Raw genomic sequence first — 24,082 nt, 5'->3', positions numbered from 1 at the left:
CGGGTGGCGCGGAGCAGCAGGCGCGGGGACGGTGGGGTAGGGCTGTCTCTGCAGGGCTGAGGTTCCCCTCCGGAGTCTAAACAAAGACTAAGGCAGCGCCGTCCCCTCCCCCGGGAACCCGACGCCGCGCGGCCACAGGGGTCCTGGAGGGGCGGGCAGGGCCTCGCAGCGCACCCAGCACAGTACGCCCGGCGGAGCAGGTGAGAAGTCGGCAGGGGCGTGGATCGATCGGGGTGTGCCCCCAGGCTCCGCGTCGCGGTCCCCGCTCGCCCTCCTGCCCGCCCACCGGACGCACCAGCCGCGCAGGAGGCGGAAGCCAAGCGCGAGGTACCTTGGTCCGTCCGGGGCCAACCCCAGGTCGGGCGCCGCCCCGCTGGCCGAGCGCCCACACCCGCCAAACCCACGCGGGCACGCCCCCCGCGGCGCACCGCCCCCAGCCCGGCCTCCGCCCCGGCAGCCGCGGGCACGCGGAGGGGCTCCCGACTGCCCGCACCTGCACCCGCGCGTCGGCGGCGCCAAGGCCCCGCTACCCGCCTGCGCGTCTGTCTCGCCCGCATCTCCGCGGTGAGTCGGCGGCGCCCTAGCCCTTGCGCCCAGGTCCCGCTCCTCTCGCCGCCGCGACTGCTGCGCGCGTCCCCGCCCAACCCAGCACAGTCCCGCGCACGACCCCAGTCCCGCGCACGACCCCAGCCCCGCAAGCCCCGCACCGACTGGCTCCCACCACATTTCGCCTCCGCGGGGACGGCGCCCCCTCCACCCAGCGGCCCCCGCTGTCTCTCTCTTCGCCTTGCCGGCTGCGCTGGGGACACCCAGCCGCCGTCCGCGCGCCCGGAGGCGGCGGGGTCTCTTTGTTCGGGCGGCGGGCACGGGGGACCCCTCCCGCGGTGTCACCGCACCCACCCCGCGCCCTCCCTCCGCCTCCTGGAGTTCACCCGGACCAGGTGGCGGCGGGTGCCTTTTGGGGGTGCGCGGCCATGCAATTGGTGGATTTTTTTAAACCGTTTTGGAGGGGGGAGCGCGGCGTTGGGGGCGGGAGAGCGCTCCTTGCTGTGAGCTGCTCCTCCCGCTTTGCTCCGCGCTTTCCTGCCGCTCCGCTCCGCTCCGGGTCTCCGGCGCTCCTCTCCCCGGCTCGGCCGAGCGCGCTGCCCCGACGCCGCCACCCAGAGCCGGGCCGCGCCAGGCGCCGAGATGAAGGTGCTGGGATACCGGCTGGAGCTGCTCACAGGTACCGCCCGCCTGTCCCGCAGCCGCCCGCCACTTTCCGAGTTGGAGCGGGCTCCGGGCGCGGCGGCCGGGGACTGGGGCGGCTCGGGTCCTAGCAGGAAGGGGTGCGGACCCCCACTAATTCCTAGGTTTGTGCTACCTGTGTCTGTGCGGAGCCCGGCCCCAGGAGAGGACTTGAGGCTGTGGCGAGTCCGTGGCGCCGGCGTCCGGGCTGCGGGAGCACCGGTCAGGGGGTGGCCCCTTGGGGTATCTGATCAGCGGAGCTCGGGTCAGGACCCTGAAAGCTAGCTCAGGGCTCCTGCCCTCCAATCAGTGTCGCTTGTTCTCTAAGAAAGGACCCGTGGGCTCCTGGCAGGACCCACGCCATGGACCTCTTATTTCTGCCCGCTGTGACAATCTGGGCCGTCTTTCTCTGGGGGGAGAAGTTTCTTGCTGGGAGCGGAGGCCAAGTGGCCTGGGAAATGGGAAGCCAGATTGGACCCTACTGACTGGGGACCCTCAGCCTTGGGGTCCCTCTGGAGAAGTGATCAGTTGCCCTGCTGGAGACTCACATCCAGGGGCAGTGGCTGGAGAGCAAGAGAGAACGGTCAGGAAAAGGATGTGGAAAAGGTAGCAGGGACAGGGGAGGATTTGAGGAGTGACTTCTGTGTTCTCCCTGGTGTGGAGAGACCCAGACAGGAGGAAAGGAAAGCAGCCCGGCTTCCTCCAGGCCTGGGACTTGTAGTGCTCCATCCATGTATGTCAGATGAGCACAGATTCCAGTAAGTGTCCTCCGACACCTGGGGGAGGGGGCTGATCACTGCCTTCGAGGACCTTAATGTCCGATGAGGGAGCAGAGCCCAGGAGCCCTGTTACAAGGCTGTGGGTGCACTCGGGAAACAGGGTGGAATCTGAGTCGGGGGCAGCTTTTGAAGACCTCGAAAAACAATTTCTGTTAATGAAGGGGGAGGTGGCATTATGGGTTCAGGATCAAGGGACTGGCCCATGCTCTGGGCTGTGAGAGAGGCTTGATCCGGGAGAGGTATGGAGGCTGAATGGCCTGGAATGTGCGTATGTGTTGGTGGGGAGGGGGCTAAAAGGTGGGGGTGGGGGTGAGGTTTTATTAAATCAGCAGTAGCAGGCCAGGCGCAGTGGCTTATGCCTATAATCCCAGCACTTTGGGAGGCCGAGGCCAGAGGATCGCTTAAGGCCAGGAGTTCAAGACCAGCCTGGGTAACATAGGGAGACCCCATCTTTACAAAAAAATAAATAAATAAAGCAGCAATAGCTCGTGACAGACTTGTAGAGAAGGGAAGGTGCAGGCTGTTCCTGGGACACTGGAAACTGGCTGGGTGCTCAGAAGTGCCAGCGCTGTGCCCAGTTAGCCATGGGGCTGGCACCCCTTCCAATCCCTTGCCAACTTTTTCTTCGTGGAGCCCACTTAAGGCAGGCCCAGCTCACCCAACTTGGAAGGGAATAGCACAGGCCGCTGAACTTGTTAACCCCCTGGGAAGGCTTACAGTTCCATGGGTTGTTTGTTTGTTTTGTTTTGAGATGGCGTCCCACTCTGTCGCCCAGGCTGGAGTGCAGTGGCACAGTCTCAGCTCCCTGCAACCTCCGTCTCCCAGGATCAAGGGATTCTCCTGCCTCAGCTTCCCGAGTAGCTGGGATTACAGGCATGCACCACCATGCATGGCTAATTTTTGTATTCTTGGTAGAGATGAGTTTCACCGTGTTGGTCAGGCTGGTCTTGAACTTCTGATCTCAAGTGATTCCTGCTCCCAAAGTGCTGGGATTACAGGTGTGAGCCACCGCACCCGGCCCCCACCATGGGTTTTTAGAGGCCTGCATGGTGAACAGATCTCCTGGTTCCTCTCTCCTCCCCCTCTTCCTGCCCTCAAAGGGCCTGGATGAGAAATGCTTACAGGAGACATGTGTAGGGGCTCAAGGAGGGGTCTAGGCTTTGGAGACCCCATGCACTGTTCCCTCATCTCCTGGTAGAGGAGTCAGGACCCCTCTTCCCTCACCAGATGGGCTCACCGGATTCTGGTGGACTTTCTAAGTCCCTGGCCAGGGTGGATGAGGCCCCTCTCAGTCACTGTCATCAGTCACAGGCTCCTATTGCACCTGCAACCTGGCCCTGGGAGACAGCCCATCCTCTCTGTTGCTATTTTGTGGTCTTCACAGCCTTTCCTCTCTGTCCTCTTCCTTTTCTCACAGATCTGGATTCTAAATCCAACCCCATCAGTAGCCAGCTGTGTGATTTCAGACATTTTCCTTAACCTCTCTGACTTCAGCCATCTCATCTTAAAGATGGAACTGTTGGCCCCTGTCTCTAAGAGATGGTGTGAGGCTTGCTCAGATAGTGTAGGCGACACATGTGGTTGGGACCTAGACCCTGGTGGGCACCTCTTGGGCCCCACCTGTTCTGGCTGGTTGGCCCCTAGAGCATTTGGATCTGTCCCCACCCTCCTTTATCCCTGCTCTCCTGCGTCTATGAGATTTGACCCATCAGCCCCATTGGATGACAGGCAGGTCACAGTCCGGGAGGTGGCTACTTTATTGTGGTGGCACACAGCAAATGCTCAAGGGTTGCTGACTGAGGTTAGGCTCACACAGCCCGCTGAGCATCTACGTCTCTAGGATAATTCTGTAGAGGCCTCTAACTCCCTGCCCCAACATCAGCCTTCGGAAATTGTTTTACTGAATTTTAAAAACTCATATTGAAGGCTGGGTGAAGCAGCTCACACCTGTAATTCCAGCACTTTGGGAGGCCAAGGCGGGCAGATCACCTGAGGTCAGGAATTCAAGACCAGCCTGGCCAACATGATGAAACCCCATCTCTACTAAAAATACAAAATCAGCTGGGCGTGGTGGCGCATGCCTGTAGTCCCAGCTACTTGGGAGGCTGAGGCAGGAGAATCACTTGAACCCAGGAGAGGGAGGTTGCAGTGAGCCGAGATTGTACCACTGCACTCCAGCCTAGACAACAGAGCAAGACTCCATCTCAAAAACAAAAACAAAAACAACTCATACTGATTTAGTTCTGTATACTTTTCACATTCTCCTATTTTATTATCTTGCCTGTCTTGCCAGTGAAGTCAGTGACTTCCTCACGTTCCTATTTCTCAGAAGAGGCAGCGCTGGATTCAGAACCGAGCCCTGAGCCGGGAGTTGTCCCATGGCATTCTAACTGCCTGGCTTTAGGACAGTCTAATAGCTGTTCCACACTTCACTTTCCTCATCTGTAAAATGGGATCGTCGTGGTGCCTAGCTGGCTGGGGTCTTTGGAGATTAGGTGTGAGTGTGTGCAAGATGCCAAGTGCAGCTTCTGGCAGGCGGACAGTAGTTGAGAGTCGCGGAGCTGGCGTCCTCAGGCTGCCTCCCCAGTGCACTCCATCACTGTGCTGGGGGCCCCTTCTCCTCCCACTGTGCTCCAGTTTCCAGATTCCCTCCCCCCAGGGTGTTCCAGTTCCTTCACTGGGTTCTCGCAACAGTCCAGGCCTCTCTGAGATATGTCTCTGGGGGACCCTACTTAGGTCTCAGGTTCCTGTGAGAGAGGCATGGCCTCGGGGTGGGGCCCTTCCAGCCAGACACCTACAGCTCTGACATCGTGGGGAAGGCCAGGTACCCCCTCACATATGGGACTAGAAGGAGACCCGTGGGTTGTCATGCCCAGACCCAGCATGTCTCTTTGTTCTGGAGAGAAGAGGAGGCTGTTGGGGTCCATCTGGAGGCTTCATAAATCACAAATGCTTATCGAGGCCATTTCCAGGCCCCTCAGTGGGGTCTTGCTGCAACAGGGACAAGGAAGGCAGGGGTTTTGGAATCGGAGGATGTGAATTTCAGGGTCTCCTCTCTGCTTCTCAGCTCCTGGGCAATTCTTACCTTCTTTCAGCCTCAGTCTTATCAGTAAAATGGGAATAATAGCCCTCATTAACAGTGTGAGGCTAAAGCAGTTGGCTCATGCCTGTAATCCCAGCACTTTGGGAGGCTCAGATGGGTGGATCACCTGAGGTCAGGAATTCTAGACCAGCCTGGTCAACATGGCAAAACCCTGTCTCTACCAAAAATACAAAAATGAACCAGGCTTGGTCGTGTGTGCCTGTAGTCCCAGCTACTGGGGAGGCTGAGGCAGGAGAATTGCTTGAACCTGAGAGGTAGAGGTTGCAGTGAGCTGAGATTGCATCACTGCCCTCCAGCTTGGGCAACAGAATGAGTCTCAAAAATATATATATTGTGGGGAGCCAAGATGATACTTGTGAGGGAGCCCAGGACATGGTCACACCTGCACACGAGCTCATTACAATTCTCAGAGGGCAGATTCCTGGTGCCTTCGGTAGCCGGATGATTTTTTTGTTTTTTAGTGTGATATGTGAAAGTGGGACACTGGTCTTTTCGCAAGTAGGAAGGCAATTGTTTCTGCACATCGGCACTCGAGCAGTGTGTTTCCAAAATGGTTCAGAGTCAGAGCTCTAAAATGGCAGATTTGGGCTCTGAAATGGTCCCTGGGGAGCCTCAGTAGAGGATCTTGGAAATTTTTAAGAATATACTTGATGTGTGATTAAGAAACAAAAGTTTTACCTGTTGTTTAGAATTTTGGTTTCATTTGAATCCATGGAATATCTAGCCCCAGTCAATTTTATAGATGATTTTAGTGTTTGTTGGCAGATGTGTTGACCCACATTTTACATATGTGGAAACTGAGGCATGGGTTTGCCCTAGGAGGCTGAAAGCAGGACCCTGAATCCTCATTTCCAGTTCGTCTGCTTCACTGGGGTGCTGTGATGTTGATGTGGGGGCACATATATGGTTGAGTAAGGAAATGTGGTCCCTTGGAGGAGAGGGGAGACATGAGGGTCACTGGGTGTGCCCAGGGAGGGTGGGTGTGGGGAGAGGGGCATGCTGTTCCACTGGGTAGAGGATTATAAAGGTCAAGTTGGCAATGATGTATCAATAGCTTAAAAATATGTGTGATCTCTGACTCAGCAGTTGAGTTTTTAGGAACAAATAAAGATGTATGCAAAGGTGTTAGTTCAAGGATAGTTATCTCTTCATTGTTTATAGAAGCAAAAAAGAAAAAAAGAAACTGGAAACAACCTAAATGCCTAACAGTAGAGCAGCAGTGCATTCATACCAGAGAACCCCAGGTAGCTACGAATTGTACTGCCAAAGGTTATTTATCCATCTGAACAGATGTCCCCTTAAATAGTGTAATACTAATGGTGATGACAGCTCACACGTATATGGCATTTGCTGTGTGCCAGGCACAGTCTTAACCACATGCTGTATGTTAACTCATCATCATAACAACCCTACGAGGTATGTGCTATCATTTCTTCTTTTTTACAGATAGGTAAAGTGAGGCACAGATAGGTTAAGTAACTTGTCAAAGAGCACACAGATGGTGAGTGGCTGGCTGGAATTTGAACCAGAATATCTTGACTCCAGAGTCCAACAGATGTTTCGAAACATATTTTCTGTTGGTTTGTATCAGAGACATTCTCTTTCAGTGTCTAGATGAGCATTGGAAAATGAATAAAAGGGTATACACAACACATTAACAGTGGCTTCTTCTATTAACAGGATTGCATGTGGTTTTTACTTTCTTCTTTTTGGTCTTCTGTTTTTCTCATTTTTCTCAGTGAATGTGTGTTACAAGAAATTCAAATTCTGTTTTTAAAAACGAAAACATTCTCATCTGGAGGCTAATTTTTAAAAAAACTAAAAATTAATGCAAAGCACTAGATGCTGATAAGAACCAATCCCGTGGGAATTCTGAAGATGAGCTGGAGTCCAGTGGACAGAGAGGAAAGGGACAGGAGGAGGAATGGTTCAAGGAAAGCCAAGTTGGCTTTCCTTAAAGTCTAAGGAGGAGGAACCAGCAAGGTGAAAAACAGAGACAAAGGTGGAGCCATGGGAACTTTGGAGGGAGGGTGTGCTGGGCTGAATAATAGCCCCCAAAGATATCTTAATCGCTAGAACTTGTAAATGTTACCTGATGTGGCAAAAGAGGCTTTGCAGGCATGATTGAGGATCTTGAGTTGGAGCTGTTTTGCAGAATTATTCAGGCGGGCTCTAAGTGAAACCACATGTGTCTTTATAAGAGCGAAGCAGGGCCAGGTGCGGTGGCTAACGCCTATAATCCCAGCACTTTGGGAGGCCGAGGTGTGTGGATCACCTGAGGTCAGGAGTTCAAGATTGGCCTGGCCAACATGGCAAAACCCCATCTCTGCTAACAATACAAAAATTACCCAGGCATGGTGGCACGTGCCTGTAATCCCAGCTATTAAGGGGGCTGAGGCAGGAGGATCGCTTGAACCTGGGATGCAGAAGTTGCAGTGAGCCAAGATCGTGCCACTGCACTCCAGCCTGGGCAACAGAGCAAGACTCCATCTCAAAAAAAAAAAAGAGGGAAGCAAGGGATATTCAAAATCAGAAAAAGAGGAGATATGATTGCTTCAGCAAGAAGCTCTGCTGTTGGACTTGAAGGTGAAGGAAGGAAGGGGCTGCCAGCCAAGGAATGCAGCTCTGGAAGCTGGAAAAGGCAGGGGAACAGATTCTCCCCAGAACCTCGGGAGGGAGCCAGCTTGCCAACATGTTAATTTCAACCCAGAGAAATTGATTTTGGACTTCTGACCTCCAGAACTATAAGAGAATGAATGTGTGTTGCTTTTTTTTTTTTTTTCCTTTGGAGACAGGGTCTTACTCTGTTGCCCAGGCTGGAGGGCAGTGTGGCACGATCTCAACTTGAATGTGTGCTGCTTTAAGCCACCAATTTTGTGGTGATTTATTATAGCAGCCACAGGAAAGCAGCAGGGGTGTGTGCAGATCAGACTCATGCCTCGGCCTGCACTGAGGGCAGCACCGTGGGTTGGAGTCTGCAAGCCTCGTTCTGATCTCTCTGACTGTGTTACCTTGACCTGAGCCTGGCTTTGCCCCCAGGATGGTCGAGGGATCAGCTGGGAGAGCACCATGACACTGTTATGTAAACTGAAGAGCATCACACAAACCCAAGTGGGATGAGCACTTCCACCCAGCCTAGCATAAACCTGGTCTCCTCACAGAGCCAGGAAAGCTCTCATCATACACCACCCCCTCCCCGCCTCTTAATCCTCAGTGCTTTAGATTCCAAACCACAGGTGGAATGTATCTGCCAGCCAGAGTGATTGGGTGTCTTAAGCCCCATAACAAATACCCCTGGGCCCCTAGATGCTGCTTCAGTTCACCTGTTGGCAGCGGTGGCAGGGCAGGTGCTGTGTGCCTGCTGATAGGATCCATCCTAGGCAGTGAGATGGGGAAGGTGGGGACCCAGCCTCTTTGGAGGAGACAGAGGGAATATTTCTGGGGTGTCTTCTCCCCAGAGTGTATGTGTGTGTGTGAGAGAGAGACAGCAGGGAGTGGAAGAGTCCCATAACCAAGTCCAGTGTTTGCAATCCCTAGGATCATACTCTGTGCACCCCAAATTGTTTCCTGACAGCTCTAGGGATGCCAGAGTGACTTTTAACAATGTTGGCCACTTGGTGTTCTGGAAGATAAATGTGCTGTTGGGGCCTAGGCTCTGGGGTAGGGAGAGGGAAGCCAGCAGGCTCCCCTTCAGGTTTTTGGAAGAGTTTTTGCACCAGCCTTTGCCTCTTCCATAAAGGAAGTGCGCTCAGCCCACGGCTCCCAAAGTCCTTACCAGCTGCAGAGCATTCACACTGTGCTTGGCCCATGCGGACAGAGCAGAGGAGCCGTTGTCACCCAGAGGTCACCTGCAACCTACAACCCAAGGTGAGCACCCAGGAGGATGACCAGGATGGCCTGGGGGTGCTTTTCCCCATCACAGCTTAGTGAAAGTGCCTCGGTTGGGAAAGGCCTGAACTACCCTGGAGTGGAGCATGGTGTTGTCATTCGAGCATGGTGGGAAAGGCCTGCCATCAAGCACATAGGGCCCTCTGACCCTGCACTGGGGCCCGGCTGCGTGTGTGTGATTGCCAAAGGGAGAGACGGGATGCTGGCTTCACCTGGCCCCCCAGGACCACGCAGGAGAAAATAACTTAGAAGTTACATTAGGTGTCTTGGGCGCAAGTGGCAGAAACCGAACTTAGAGTGATACAAAGAGAGGAACATGGGCTGTCTCCGGCCAGCACAGTGGACACAGGGCCATCAGGCTCTGTCTCTCTCTCCCTCATTCCTATTAGTTTGGTTCTCTGGATTTGTTGAGCTCTAAGTCAGGCCCTTCCTCGCAAGGGCAGTGTGGTTGCTGGCTCACAGACTATCCTCCTGAAAACCCCGTTGCTGGGGAAGAGCTTCCCCTCTCCAAGGATTCCAGCAAAGGCCTTTGAGACGGGGCCCAGGGCTCGGTCCACTTGGTTTCCAGGCCACTCCACCCCTCGGTGGTGTCTGCTGCCTCAGTGGCTTCTCACTGGCTTTGCTGCTTTCTCCTCATTGCCTTCTGGGGCTCAGGGCTGGGACACCTTCTTCCCTGTCCTCGTTCACTCCCTAGATGACCTCATCTAGTCTCTCTATGGTATCTTTGAAGTGGTTCCTCCCAAGGTTCTGAAGTACAAATTGTTTTTTTAAAACTGTATTATGGCCGGGCGCGGTGGCTCAAGCCTGCAATCCCAGCACTTTGGGAGGCCGAGACGGGCGGATCACGAGGTCAGGAGATCGAGACCATCCTGGCTAACACGGTGAAACCCCGTCTCTACTAAAAATACAAAAACTAGCTGGGCGAGGTGGCGGGCGCCTATAGTCCCAGCTACTCGGGAGGCTGAGGCAGGAGAATGGCGTAAACCCGGGAGGCGGAGCTTGCAGTGAGCTGAGATCTGGCCACTGCACTCCAGTCCCGGCGACAGAGCGAGACTCCGCCTCAAAAAAAAAAAAAAAAAAAAAAAAAAAAAAAAAAAAAAAAAAAAACTGTATTATGTATTCTCCTTCCCTCCTCTCCCCTCCATTCCTCCTCCTCCTCCTCCTTCCTCCCTTTCTCTTCCCTTCATTTCTTTCTTTTTTTTTTTTTTTTTTTGAGGCGGAGTCTCACTCTGTCGCCCGGACTGGAGTGCAGTGGCCAGATCTCAGCTCACTGCAAGCTCCGCCTCCCGGGTTTACGCCATTCTCCTGCCTCAGCCTCCCGAGTAGCTGGGACTACAGGTGCCCGCCACCTCGCCCGGCTAGTTTTTGTATTTTTAGTAGAGATGGGGTTTTACCGTGTTAGCCAGGATGGTCTCGATCTCCTGACCTTGTGATCCGCCCGTCTCAGCCTCCCAAAGTGCTGGGATTACAGGCTTGAGCCACCGTGCCTGGCCTCATTTCTTTCTTTAAGAAGACAGGGTCTTACTTTGTTGCCCAGGCTGGCGTGCAGTGGCATGATCACAGCTCACTGCAGCCTCGATCTCCTGGGCTCAAGTGATCCTCACACCTCAGCCCCCACCCCCAAGTAGCTGAGACCACAGGCATGCATCACCATGCCCAGCTAATTTTTAAATTTTTGTAGAGACAGGGTCCCACTATGTTGCCCAGGCTGGTCTTGAACACCTGGGCTCAAGTAATCCTCCCACCTTGGCCTCCCAAAGTGCTGGGATTACAGGCCTGAGCCACTGTGCCAACCTGAAGCACAAGTCTTACGTCCACCTGCCCATGGGCAGCTCCACCTGGCTCAGGTCTAAAACCACACCACTCATCTTTCCCCCAAACCTCTTCTTCACAAGTTCTTCCCTAAATCATAAATGATAGCTCTATCCCTCCATGGCTCCACCAAGTCACCCTAACTTCTCTTCTTCTCCTGCCCACGTCTGATGGATCCATGAGTCCCTCTAGCTTTACCTTCAGAACATACCCAGAAGCTGAGGACTTCAGCCACCTCCTGCACTACCGCTGTGTGGCAAGCCAGCAGCACCTCAATAACTGGTCTCCCCATTTCCACCCTAACCCCCGCCCAGGTCTATTCTGCACATTACAGGAGGGGGAGTCCTTCATGATGAAAATTGTATCACATCACCCCTCTGCTCAAAACCTTCCAGTGCATGTTTATACTCAGAGTAAAAGCCAAAGTCCCAACCTTCAGGGCTGAACAGGACGAGCACCCCAACCCTTAACCACTCCTGTCCTCATCTCCTCCCCTCCTGGCTCACTCTGCTCCAGCCACCCTGGCTTTGTTACTTTTGTTTTCTTTTTATTTTTTGAGAGAGAGAGTCTTTCTCTGTTACCCAGGTAGGAGTCTAGTGGTGCGATCTCGGCTCACTGCAACCTCTGCCTCCCAGGTTCAAGTGATTCTCCTGCCTCAGCCTCCCAAGTAGCTGGGATTACAGGTGTGCACCACACACCACACACCCTGCTAACTTTTGTATTTTTAGTAGACAAGGGGGTTTCACCATGTTGGCCAGGCTGGTCTCGAACTCCTGGCCTCAAGCCATCCGCCTGCCTCAGCCTCCCAAGTGCTGGGATTACAGGCGTGAGCCACTGCGCCTGCCCGGCTTCCTTTCATTTGCTCAAACATGCAGGCGCCTGCCTCCTGGCGTTTGCGCTTGCTGTTCCCCCTGCCCTGAGTGCCCTTCCCGGATATCCCAAGGCTCACTCCCGGATCTTCTTCAAGTCTTGCTCGAATCCCCTTCTCAGCAGGTGGCTTCTCACTCTTACCACCCTGTTCTACATACCTCCCTCTCCTCTCCTGTGAAGTTGCTTCCTGCTTTGCTCTTAGGTCGTCTGACATGCCTTGAATTTACCTAGGTTTGTTGATTGTTTGCCTCCCCCCCAGCACCCAGAAAGCTCCTGAAGGTAGATATGTTTGTCTATAATGGTCAGTATTTTATCTCCAGTCCTAGAATGCAGTAGGTGCCAAATCAGTATCTGGTGAATGAATGAATGCCTTAGGCCTGGACCACTCCTAGGGTATGGTCATTCAGACCTGAAACGCATGTACTGAGAATGGGGAAGGGAGGTTTCCCAAAAGGAAACCCAGGTGCTGTTAGAAGAAAGGACCTTGGTGTCAGGTGGGGACCAATGCAGGTAGCCCCCTCTGCAGACATTGCATTTGAGGCAGGAAAGCTCTGGGAGTTGCTTGGAACAGAGCCCCTCTCTGCCAGATGAATGTCATTCCTCAAATGCTAATAAATTCGGCATTTCAGAGAAGTATGAGGCTTTCCGTGACAAAAATGCCCAGTAAGAAAGATGCCCCTCAGGCTCTGTCTTTACTGGAGACTGTATTGCAGACTCCTGTGCCAAAGAAGATTCCTTGCCTCAGTTTACGTGTTTGAATCTTGCACAAAGATCCAGGATACGTGTATCTAGGAAATTTGCCGGATTGGGCAAAGATACACAGCTGAATTGAGTGAGGCACCTGTGTAAAAGAAACGTGAGAATTTGTGACAAAGAATGCCAATTGCTTTTAACCTTTTAATGTAGGTCATGGTTACCCATGTCAGTACAATTATTGTGAGCTTGTGAGGTGTGGGTTACGAGGGGCTGTTCGCTGGTTTAGACTGCTGGGAGAGAATGGCATCATGGATTATGCTGCCTGCCGGAGAAAGGAAGTTGCAGGTTCACTCTAGCATTTCCCTGTTTTTCTTTGGGAAAGCCCCACCCTTTCCTTTTTCCTTGACTTCCTTTAGGACGATAGGGTGGGTCTCCAAGAAAAATATCCCAAGTTCAGATTAGCTTCAACTGTGTGTAACAAAACCCATGATAATAATAAGCAAGATAAAAGTATATTTTTTTCTTTCGTAACCAGGATCTCAAAATAGAGGATTCCCAAATCATGGCTTCATGATTCTCAGGTACCTTGACTCTTTATTCTATATCGCTACTTTGCCACCTTTAGAATCCTGCCTTTGAGCCTAAAATGGCAGTTCAAGCTCCTGCCATCACATCTGTATTCCAGCCAGGAGGCAGGAGGAGGAGTCAAAGAATGGCATGTCTCCTCCGCCCCTTTTTTTTTTAGATATAGTCTCACTCTGTTGCCTAGGCTGGAGTGCAATGGCACGATCTTGGCACACTGCAACTTCTGCCTCCCAGGTTCAAGTGATTCTCCTGCCTCAGCCTCCCAAATAGGTGGGATTACAGGTGCCAGCCACCATACCCAGCTCATTTTTGTATTTTTAACAGAGATGGGGTTTCGCCATGTTGGCCAGGCTGGTCGTCTTGAACTCCTGACCTCAAGTGATCCACCTGCCTTGGCCTCCCAAAGTGCTGGGATTACAGGCATGAGCCAGAGCGCCTGGCCGTGTCTCCCCCGCTTTTTTTTTTTTTTTTTTTTTTTGAGACAGAGTCTTCTGCCACCCAGGCTGGAGTGCAGTGGCATGATCTCAGTTCACTGCACCTCCATCCCCCGGGTTCAAGCAATTCTCCTGCCTCAGCCTCCCGAGTAGCTGGGATTACAGGCACGTGCCACCATGCTTGGCTACTTTTTGTATTTTCAGTAGAGATGGGGTTTCGCCATGTTGCCCAGGCTGGTCTCAAACTCCTGACCTCAGGTGATCCGCCCACCTCAGCCTCCCAAAGTGCTGGGATTATAAGCATAAGCCACCGTGCCCTTTTAAGAACACTGCCTGAAAGTCCCATGCTTCCATTTACCTCTCATTGGCAGAACACCACGTCATCATAAACAAACTTTATTCCCATCGTCCACCTACTCATCTAAAATATGGGGATTGTTATTCAGGAAGAAGGGGAGAACAGATATGGGGGGACAATTGGCAGTCTCTGCTGCAGTAGGACTCTTTCACTAGTTCCTTATAGAAGCTGCCCAAATGGAATGTGTTACTGGAATTCTAGTTCCATCTCCCTTGCCCTTGGTCTTAGAATTAGAGGCCTGTTGTGTCTATTGTAATGTCTGGAGTTGTGTCTATTGTAACACCTGGAGTCGTGTTGTGTAGAGAAACAGAGTTTACACGTTGGTGCTGTATATCACCTTCTTACTTTATGAAAGAGCTATGTTATGTCCTTTCTAAGATGCACCTTTTTTTTTCGTACTTTAACATCTCTAAGATTGGGATGCATCATACCGTCTCTGTTGGCAAGGGGGGGCATCATGCTGTTACTGCCATCACACGAACATCAGAATTTGTGAGTGGATGTCGGCAGCTCAGAAGGAAATCCCAGAGATAGTAGTAGAGCATTCTTGATGCTGGAGAAGCCCAGGCTGTGTGGAATAGCACAGCATCAAAAACTCCAAGGTAGAGAGATTAAGAGACATTGGACTCGAAATGTGAAAAGGAATCCCTTAAACAATTTATTTCAATTTTATTTTCCTTTTTAAGAATTTACAAGAGTGATAGATGGTTTTTTAAAATCTGGATCTAATATATTCTAAAAGAGTTCTTTCAGTAAGTACAAAAAAACCCTGAATGACAGGGAATTCATCATAGAAGGAGCAGTTCTGACACTATTTTGAATGTATCCCAGGAATGAACAAATAAGCAGAAATATTATGGGTGAGAGCCAGGTTTCTCACCACTGGAGAAAAAAAAAATTGCAATCAAAGTGGGGAAGCTAGAATGCACTCTGTGGTGTTGAAGTAAAGGTATCAGTATAAATTCCAGATTCCAGATATATATATATCTGATATATATGGAGAGAGATATATACATATTTAAGAGTAAATTGTGTGTGTTAGTATCTTGCATACATTTCATAGCTCTGCCTGCTAAGAGGGCCCAGACCAATGACACCGCAGTAGCAATGAGCACACCTGGTGTCCAGATCTTGGTTTCTAAACATCATTCTCCAATAAGGGGAACTAGGGCTCCTTAGAGAAATGGTTGATTTCATGGTTGAAGCAGAGAAAGTACAAGATGAGTTTAGAACATGTAATGAGGCTAGAATATTTGAAACTCAAAAAATAATGGGTACATGTTGAAAGCATACAAGAGCCACCTTAAGGGAACTCCCAGTGGCCAAACCTGGCCCAGTTTGAACAATGAAATAATGATAGCAATGGCTTTTAACCCACAGGGTAAAATAAATATCCATGAGTCCATATTGATGTAAATAAGTAATTGAATAAAGGAGGAGAAAGGACAACTCTTTTTTTTTTTTTTCTTTTGAGACAGAGTCTCGCTCTGTCACCCAGGCTGGAATGCACTGGCAGTATCTTGGCTCACTGCAAGCTCCGCCTCCTGGGTTCAGGCTATTCTCCTGCCTCAGCCTCCCGAGTAGCTGGGACTACAGGTGCCCGCCACAATGCCTGGCTAATTTTTTGTATTTTTTAGTACAGACAGGGTTTCACCATGTTAGCCAGGATGGTCTTGATCACCTGACCTTGTGATCTGTCGGGAGAAACCCCACCCCCGATATTTATTGTGGGTTCTTTTCTATTTCCTAGGTGTCTCGGCTGATTTGAGAAATAAAGGGAAAGAGCACAAGAGAGAGAAATTTAAAGCTGGGTGTCTGGGGGTGACATCACACGTCAGCAGGTTCTGTGATGCTCCCTGAGCTATAAAACCAGCAAGGTTTTTTTATTTTGTTTTTTTTGTTTTTGGTTTTTTTTGTTTTTTGAGATGGAGTCTCGCTCTGTCACCCAGGCTGGAGTGCAGTGGCGCGATCTCAGCTCACTGCAAGCTCTGCCTCCTGGGTTCACACCATTCTCCTGCCTCAGCCTCCTATGCACCTGGGACCACAGGTGCCTGCCACCACGCCTGGCTAATTTTTTGCATTTTTAGTACAGATGAGGTTTCACCATGCTAGCCAGGATGGTCTCGAACTCCTGACCTCATGATCTGCCCACCTCGGCCTCCCAAAGTGCTGGGATTACAGGCGTGAGCCACCACGCCCGGCCAACCAGCGAGTTTTTATTAGCGATTTTCAAAAGGGGAGGGAGTGCATGAATAGGGTATGGGTCACAGAGATCACATACTTCACAAGGTAATAAAATATCAGAAAGCAAATGGAGTCAGGGTGAGATCACAGGACCACAGGATGGGGCAAAATTAAAATTGCTAATGAAGTGTTGGGCACACATTGTCATTGATAACAACTTATCAGGAGACAGGGTTTGAGAGCAGACAACCTGTCTGACCAAAATTTATTAGGCAGGAATTTCCTTGTCCTAATAAGCCTGGGAGCGCTACAGGAGACGGGGATCATTTCATCCCTTCGGCTTCGACCATAAAAGGCGGCCGCCTCAAGGGGTCTGTCTATAGACCTACCTTCAGTGCGCATTCTCTTTCTCAGGGATATTCCTTGCTGAGAAAAAGAATTCAGCGATATTTCTCTTATTTGCTTTTGAAAGAAGAGAAATATGGCTCTGTTCTGCCTGGCTCACCGGCAGTCAGAATCCAAGGCCATCTCCCTTGTTCCCTGAACATTGCTGTTATCCTGTTCCTTTTTTCAGGGCACCCAGATTTCATATTGTTCAAGCACACATGCTCTACAAACAATTTGTGCAGTTAACACAATCATCACAGGGTCCTTAGGCGACATACATCCTCCTCAGCTTACGAAGATGACAGGAGTAAGAAATTAAAGACAGGCATAGGAAATCACAAGGGTATTGATTGGGGAAGTGATAAGTGTCCATGAAATCTTCATAATTTATGTTCAGAGATTGCAGTAAAGACAGGAGTAAGAAATTATAAAAGTATTAATTTGGGGAACTAATAAATGTCCATGAAATCTTCACAATTTATATTCTTCTGCCGTGGCTTCAGCCAGTCCCTCCGTTCGGGGTCCCTGACTTCCTGCAACAGTGATCCACCCGCCTTGGCCTCCCAAAGTGCTGGGATCACAGGCATGAGCCACCACGCCTGGTCAGGACAACTCTTTCTTACAGGATAATTCTAATAAGCATAGAAGAGATTATGGAAATAGAAAATTATCTTCCTTTTCCTCAGCAGGAAAAAAAGGAAAATTATCATTAGGCAACCATCAAAGTAATAATTGCTGTAGGCAAGAATCAATAGTTGTTAAAATTAGCAGGGGTAAGGGGGTGGAGGGGGTGAGGAAGTATGATGAGACATAGGATGTTTACGTAGTGTCAAAGTATCTTCCCACACTGCTTACAAAGGGAAAAATAGTAACATTTCAGTGGAGAAATCTGGCAGAGCGCTCCTTATCAAGGGATCAAGGTTAACATCCTCTGTAACAAGACAAATTGACATCATGTGCCTGCTGATATAAACTGAGAAGGGCACCTCATTCTGTCATATTCTTGCCAAAAATGTATAACCTCTGTCTAATCATGAGAAAACAACAGACAAACCCAAAGCGAGGATATTCTACTGATTAACTGGCCAGTACTTTTCAAAAGTGTCAAGGTCAGCCAGGCTGGTGGCTCACGCCTGTAATCCCAGCACTTTGGGAGGCCAAGGTGGCTGGATCACGAGGTCAGGAGTTTGAGACCAGCCTGGCCAATACAGTGAAACCCTGTTTCTACTAAAAATTCAAAAATTAGCTGGGTGTGGTGGTAGGTGCCTGTAATCCCAGCTACTCAGGAGATTGAGGCAGGAGAATCACTTGAATGCAGGAGGGAGAGGTTGCATTGAGCCGAGATCACGCCATTGCACTCCAGCCCGGGCGACAGTACAAGACTCCATCTCAAAAAAAAAAAAATAATAACAAGTGTCAAGGTTATAAAAGATGGACTGATAAACTATCCAGGGAGACATACCAACTAAATATGATGTGGCATCCTGGGTTGGGTCCTAGACCCAAAAAAGGCATTATTGGGAAAACTGGTAAAATATATGTAAGTTCTGTATATTACTTAACAGTATGTATCAGTGTTTAATTTTCTGGTTTCTCAATTGTATTATGGTTCTGTATCAATGATAACATTGGGGGAAGCTGAGTGAAGGGTATGTGGGAAATTTCTGTGTTTCTGTGCTTTCTTGGTTTTGTTTTTTGTTTTGTTGTAATTTTTTTGCAAGCCTAATTTTTTTTCAAAATAACTTTAAAGGGGGTAAGTATTGTGTCTTAATTTAACTGGTGGTGGGTTTTTTTTTTTCTTACTGATTCATAGAAATTAGTGTCACTTGTAATCAGTTATGTCTTAGATTTGATAAAATCTGGTGCATAGGATTTAAAAAAGAATCTCTCTTTTGTACCCTTCCCCATATCCTTCCCCAGAGATAAGCATTGTTACAGTTTACCCTGAGTCTTTTGAGGATTTTTTTTTGGAAGTTGCCAATATATATACCTGTTCAATGCATATGATTTTTACATAAATGAGATTATTTTGAGACAGAATCTCGCTCTGTTGCCCAGGCTGGAGTACAATGGTGCGATCTCGGCTCACTGCAACCTTCGCCTCCCAGGTTCAAGCAACTCTCCTGCCTTGGCCTCCCAAAGTGCTGGGATTACAGGTGTGAGCCTGCACCCAGCCATAAATGGGATTATTTTTACACATTATTTGGTGACATGCCTTTTTTCTTAATTGCATATTTTAGAATGCTTTCCCGCTCTGTTTGAGTGGAGCTGCCTTGTTTATTTCATGGCTGCATGGTTCTCCAGTGCGTAGATGTTCCGTAATTTATTTCACCATCCTCCTGGTGCTCACTGAGGTGGTTTCCAGATTGCATTGCTCCACTCAGCTGTACAGTGAGCACCCCTGTGTGCTGCCTCTTAGTGTACATGTGGGTGTTTTTCTTTAGGATAAATACCTAGACACAGAATTGCAGAGTTGACCGATATTTGCATTTAACAGACTACCAAGTTGTTCTCCAAATAAAGCTGAACCGGCTGCCATCCAGCCAGCAGCATGAGTGTGTGCCCATTTTCCCAGAACCTCACCAACCTTGCATGTTATCAATCTTTTAGTAATTTGTGGTCTGTATGAAGAATGGTTCATTCGTTCATTTACTTATTTCATTGAACAGAAATGTTGAGTGTCTGCCCTGTGCCCAGCACTGTCATAGACACAGGGGACATCCCAGTGAACAAAACAGATGTAGTGCTTGTCCTCTAGGAGTGTCTGAGAAGCTGCGGTCTGGGCAGGTCATATCGCTCATTGTTTCACAGGCATTTCTCTGGCGGCCAGTGGGGCAGGGCAGATGCTTTGCTCTTGTTGTTCTTCTCTGAATTCCCATCCCAGACCTTTGCCCACTTTTCCATTGAGTGCATAGTATTTTCTTTCTCCTTATTGAGCCCTAGAATGGGAGTGCTACTAAGTCTGTCCCCTTTAAGGGATTTTGGCAAACGCCATGGGGAGACTGAAGACACAGGTAGGATTTGAGAGGAAGGAGAGAGCCCAGACCAACCTCCAGGAGGTGGGGAATGTGCTGAGGCTGCATCTGCCCCTCCAAGTTTTCTTTTGTTTGTTTTTTGTTTTTGAGATGGAGTCTTGCTCTGTCACCCAGGCTGGAGCACAGTGGCAGGATCTCGGCTCACTGCAACCTCCGCCTCCCAGGTTCAAGTGATTCTCCTGCTTCAGCCTCCCGAGTAGCTGGGATTACAGGTGCCTGCCACCACACCCGGCTAATTCTTGAATTTTTAGTAGAAACAGGGTTTCACTGTGTTGGCCAGGCTGGTCTCGAACTCCTGACCTCAAGTGATCTGCCTGCCTTTGTCTCCCAAAGTGCTGGGATTACAGGCATGAGCTACCGCGCCCATCCCTGCCCCCTCCAAGTTTTGTGGCCAAACTTACTGCCCTGGAGCCTCTTGACAGCCAGCCTCATCAAACAGCCTCGTATCAGAGTGGCCTCACCACCTTGGTGGTGTGCATTTGAATACTGTTTTATGCCTATAACTGACATTGGAACAGTGACATCTGAGCAACAAAAATGTTTATCCTGTGCTTTCCTATAGCTTCTGTGGGCGGGTCAGCCATGGAGATTTCTGGCCTGTCCTACATCTAATTTACCAGTTATTAAGCCTGTGTGTGTTTGGACTCTGATGGGGTTGGACAGATGAACAAGATCAGGTCGCTGTCCTCTGGGAGGTGACAGTAGGGAGATTAAACCACTCATCCATGCATCAGTGGGTTAGCAAGACGATAGAGTCCCAGCCTGGCCAACATGGCAAAACCCCATCACTACTAAAAGTACAAAAAATAGCTAGACCTGGTGGCAGAATTCTGTAATCCCAGCTATGTTGGGAGGCTGAGGGATGAGAATTAACTTGAACTCAGAAGGCGGAGGTTGCAATGAGCTGAGATCGCACCACTGCACTCCATCCTGGGCAACAGAGTGATACTCTGTCTTAAAAAAGAAGAAGAAAAAAAAAAGATGATAGAGTCCACACATGAGCATATGAGCTCCAGACCCAGACATCATGGGTTCAAATCCAGGTTCCGTCACTTACCAGTCATAATACCTTGGGCTGATTATGTCACCTCTGTATGCCTCACTTCCTCAGCTACAAAATGAGGACAGTAATAGTACCTACCTCTATGAGGAGTCAGGAGGAGTAAACGAACTTATACATGTAAAATGCCTGGAACTCGGTGTTCAGTAATATTAAGGACTGTTTTCCATATTGCTCCCCTTGTAGGGATATGGTGGGGAAAGGCACTGCAGGCAGAGGGAACAGCATGAACAAAGGCATGTGCTTCCTGTGGGGAGGATGCGCCTACTGAGTCAGCCCGGGTCTTTAGCCAGGAGTGCCAGAATCCAAATACGGCTGCCTAAGACAGTGGAATGTGCTGGGTGTGTGTGTGTGTGTGTGTGCACGCGCATGTGTGCAGGGTGGTGGTGTGGTTGGTGGGGGCATAGGGATTCATAGGCTCAACCCAAGGAAAAAGCAGACTGGCCAAGTTCAAGTTTGGCATAAATCAAGGAGCCGTACCTAGAGAGGGAAATGGAGCCTGGGCTGGAGAAAATAATGTCCCCCGCATCCTCCCGTCCTGCCACCCAGCCAGGGAGGCAGAATGCATGTAGGTGGGTGGGAGCATGCACTCTGGATCCCCAGCCTGGGTCAGCCACAGGAGAACTTGCACCAGTCCGTCGCTCCTTCCTGTGTCTTTTATTTCTCATCTGTGAACTGGGAATCCTGAGGGAAGACCGAGTCCCCATCCCTGTCCCACCCTCAGTGCTGTCCCAGGCCTAGGAGATCAGGATAAGGACAGGGAGAGTAATAAGAGGGTCCAGCTCCCTGGACATTTCCAGACCCCCTATATAGTGCAGTTGGAAGGTGATTCCCCCAATTTCCGGGGTCCCAGATTTCTGGGGCTTCTTTTCCAACCAGGCACTGGTGTAGCGTTGGGTAGGGATGGTGGCCTGTGTATCACTGAGCACCAACTCTGATCCAAGCAGTAGGGATACACCAGGTCCGTGGTGCCTGGGTGCACAGGCCTGGACATGAGTCACACGCTCCCACTCAGCCACATCATTCCTTTTCCGTGGTACGGACCCCTCCCCCAGGGTGGAGCTGGCCAGACCTGGGTATGGCTCATTTCATTTGCCTGTGGCATTTTTCATAATAATGGGACCTTTTAACTCAGGAGTGTGGCATATTCAAGGCAGCGTGGACTGGACCTTGCCCCTGACCTGTGGGTCCCCTTCATCCCTGTGGTTGAAAGAACACCAGCCATTCCACAGTTCTACCTCTTCTTATTTGGTCTCTTCCTGTCCCACAGGCCTGGTTCCTCTGTCTGGCTTCTCCTGTATCCTCTAACTTCACTCCATTTATGTCTTACTCTCTTCTCTTTCAGTTCTAGTGTTTCTTACTGTGCAGCTATGGGGGCTGGGGTGGGGAGTGATCCTTCATGTGTAGCACTGTCCCCACATTGCATGACTCTTCTCACCTGTGGTCCCTGGGCACTGAATGTAGGACCCTCGGTCACTGAGACCACCCACATTCTTCAATGTATTTTCATTTTTTTCTCTTATCTTTTTCCTTTCTCCCTTCCTCCCTCCCTCCCTCCCTCCCTCCCTCCCTCCCTTCCTTCCTTCCTTCCTTCCTTCCCTCCCTCCCTCCCTCCCTCCCTCCCTCCCTCCTTCCTTCCTTCCCTCCCTCCCTCCCTCCCTCCTTCCTTCCTTCCCTCCCTCCCTCCCTCCTTCCTTCCTTCCTTCATCTTTCTTTCCTTCTTTTCTTTGTTTTCTTTCCTTCCTTTCTTCCTTCCTTCCTTCCTTCCTTCCTTCCTTCCTTCCTTTTTTTCTTTTCTTTTCTTTTCTTTTTTCTTTTTCTTTTCTTTCCTTCCTTCCTTCTTTCCTTCTTTTCTTCTTTCTTCCTCAGAGTCTTGCTTTGTCACCCAGGCTGGAGTGCAGTGATGCAATCTCAGCTCACTGCAACCTCCACCTCCTGGGCTCAAGTAATTCTGCCTCAGCCTCCCAAGTAGCTGGGATTACAGGCACCCGCCATCACGCCCAGCTAATTTTTGAATTTTTAGTAGAGACAGGGTTTTGCCATGTTGGCCAGGCTGGTCTCGAACTCCTGGCTTCAAGTGATCTGCCTGCCTTGGCCCCCCAAAGTACCAGGATTACAGGTGTGAGCCACCGTGCCAGGCCCCTCAGTGTATTTTCAAACACCCCCACCATCTCCTAGGACTACTGCACTTGTTCTCCCGATTCAGCAATTGCTTTTTTCTGTAGGATGTGTAACTACTGCTGATCAATTTAAGCATTTATGGGATAGTTCCAGGAATGACCACAGTCATTGCTTCTATTTTTAACCCTAATAAATCAGAGGATTCACCTGGCTGGGGTCTCAGCATGGAATCACAGTTACAGAAGCATAGCGGGAGGGGCCTGCTGGCTGCATGGTGAGAGCCGAATGCTCCTGTTTGCCTTGAAAAAAGAAGGAAAGGAGAAAAAACACAAATCAGCAACCAGAAGTGATTAAACTGAAATACAATTCCTCTTAAGGAATCCACCCACACTAACACAGCGCAGGAGCCCATTTCCACAGTCCCCGGTGCTCTTTTGCCCTTGAGGGGCCTCTCACATGTCACTGTCCCCCAGCCAAAGGGGCTGTTTCCTCTCCCTCATCCCTTGTACCATCCCTCCCCTACGTACATCAGCTTCGCCCCTCTGCGTGCAGCTATGAATCTAACAGAAACGAGGAAAAAAAAAACAAAAAACGAAACTCCAAAGTTATCTTAAATCGGCAGGGAAAGGCAAGGAACACCCTGATCACATGTGATTTTTGTTCCATTCAAATATGTACAAAAATCTTTCATTTAAAAGGCATTTTAGGCTGGGCATGGTGGCTCACACCAGTAATCCCAGTGCTTTGGGAGGCTGAGGTAGGAGGATTGCTTGAGCCCAGGAATTTGAGACCAGCCTGGCCAACATAGTAGACCCCATCTCTACAAAAAATGAAAAAAAAATAGTGGGGCTCTGGTGGCACACACCTGTGGTCCCAGCTACTTGGGAAGCTGAGGTGGGAGGATCACTTAAGCCCAGGAGTTTGAGGCTGCTGTGAGCGATGATTGTCCCACTGCACTCCAGCCTGGAGTTTGCTTAGAGCAGAGCCAGGGTTTGTTTTGACCAAGACCCTCTGAGCAAACAAAAAAGGTCATTTTTACACTTTAGGAGGCTGAGGCAGATGGATCACCTGAGGTCAAGAGTTCAAGACCAACCTGACCAACATGGCAAAAACTCATTTCTACTAAAAATACAAAAAAAAAATTAAAAAAATAGCCAGGCGTGGTGGCAGGTGCCTGTAATCCCAACTACTTGAGGGGATGGAGCAGGAGAATCACTTGAACCCAGGAGGTAGAGGTTGCAGTGAGCCGAGATCATGCCACTGCATGCCAGCCTGGGCGACAGAGTAAGAATCCGTCTTAAAAAAAAAGTTATTTATGGCCGGGCACGGTGGCTCAAGCCTGTAATCCCAGCACTTTGGGAGGCCGAGACGGGTGGATCACGAGGTCAGGAGATCGAGACCATCCTGGCTAACACCGTGAAACCCCCGTCTCTACTAAAAAATACAAAAAACTAGCCGGGCGAGGTGGCGGGCGCCTGTAGTCCCAGCTACTCGGGAGGCTGAGGCAGGAGAATGGCGTAAACCTGGGAGGCGGAGCTTGCAG

At 50.2% G+C, this 24,082-nt stretch overlaps 1 protein-coding gene across 10 annotated transcripts in view; it reads left to right on the top strand.

Annotated features, from left to right (window-relative positions):
- Positions 1 to 380: 380 nt before the first annotated feature.
- Positions 381 to 24,082, top strand: part of NDRG4 (NDRG family member 4) — a 52,667-nt gene continuing 28,965 nt past the window's right edge. For 6 of the 10 annotated variants that reach the window (XM_010378183.2, XM_010378181.2, XM_010378179.2 and 3 more), the window contains exon 1: positions 638 to 1,225. In XM_010378183.2, the coding sequence (XP_010376485.1) occupies positions 1,189 to 1,225 (37 nt within the window). In that variant the 5' untranslated portion in view covers positions 638 to 1,188. Of the gene's footprint in view, positions 565 to 637; positions 1,226 to 24,082 lie in introns of those variants that run through there. The other 4 variants (XM_010378186.2, XM_010378184.2, XM_010378178.2 and 1 more) reach the window with 3 other exon arrangements.

This window comes from Rhinopithecus roxellana, chromosome 20 (assembly GCF_007565055.1).
Source record: "Rhinopithecus roxellana isolate Shanxi Qingling chromosome 20, ASM756505v1, whole genome shotgun sequence".
Classification (NCBI taxonomy): domain Eukaryota; kingdom Metazoa; phylum Chordata; class Mammalia; order Primates; family Cercopithecidae; genus Rhinopithecus; species Rhinopithecus roxellana.
The sequence above is the reverse complement of the archived record's forward strand: the minus strand, read 5'-3'. Positions and strand labels throughout refer to the sequence as shown.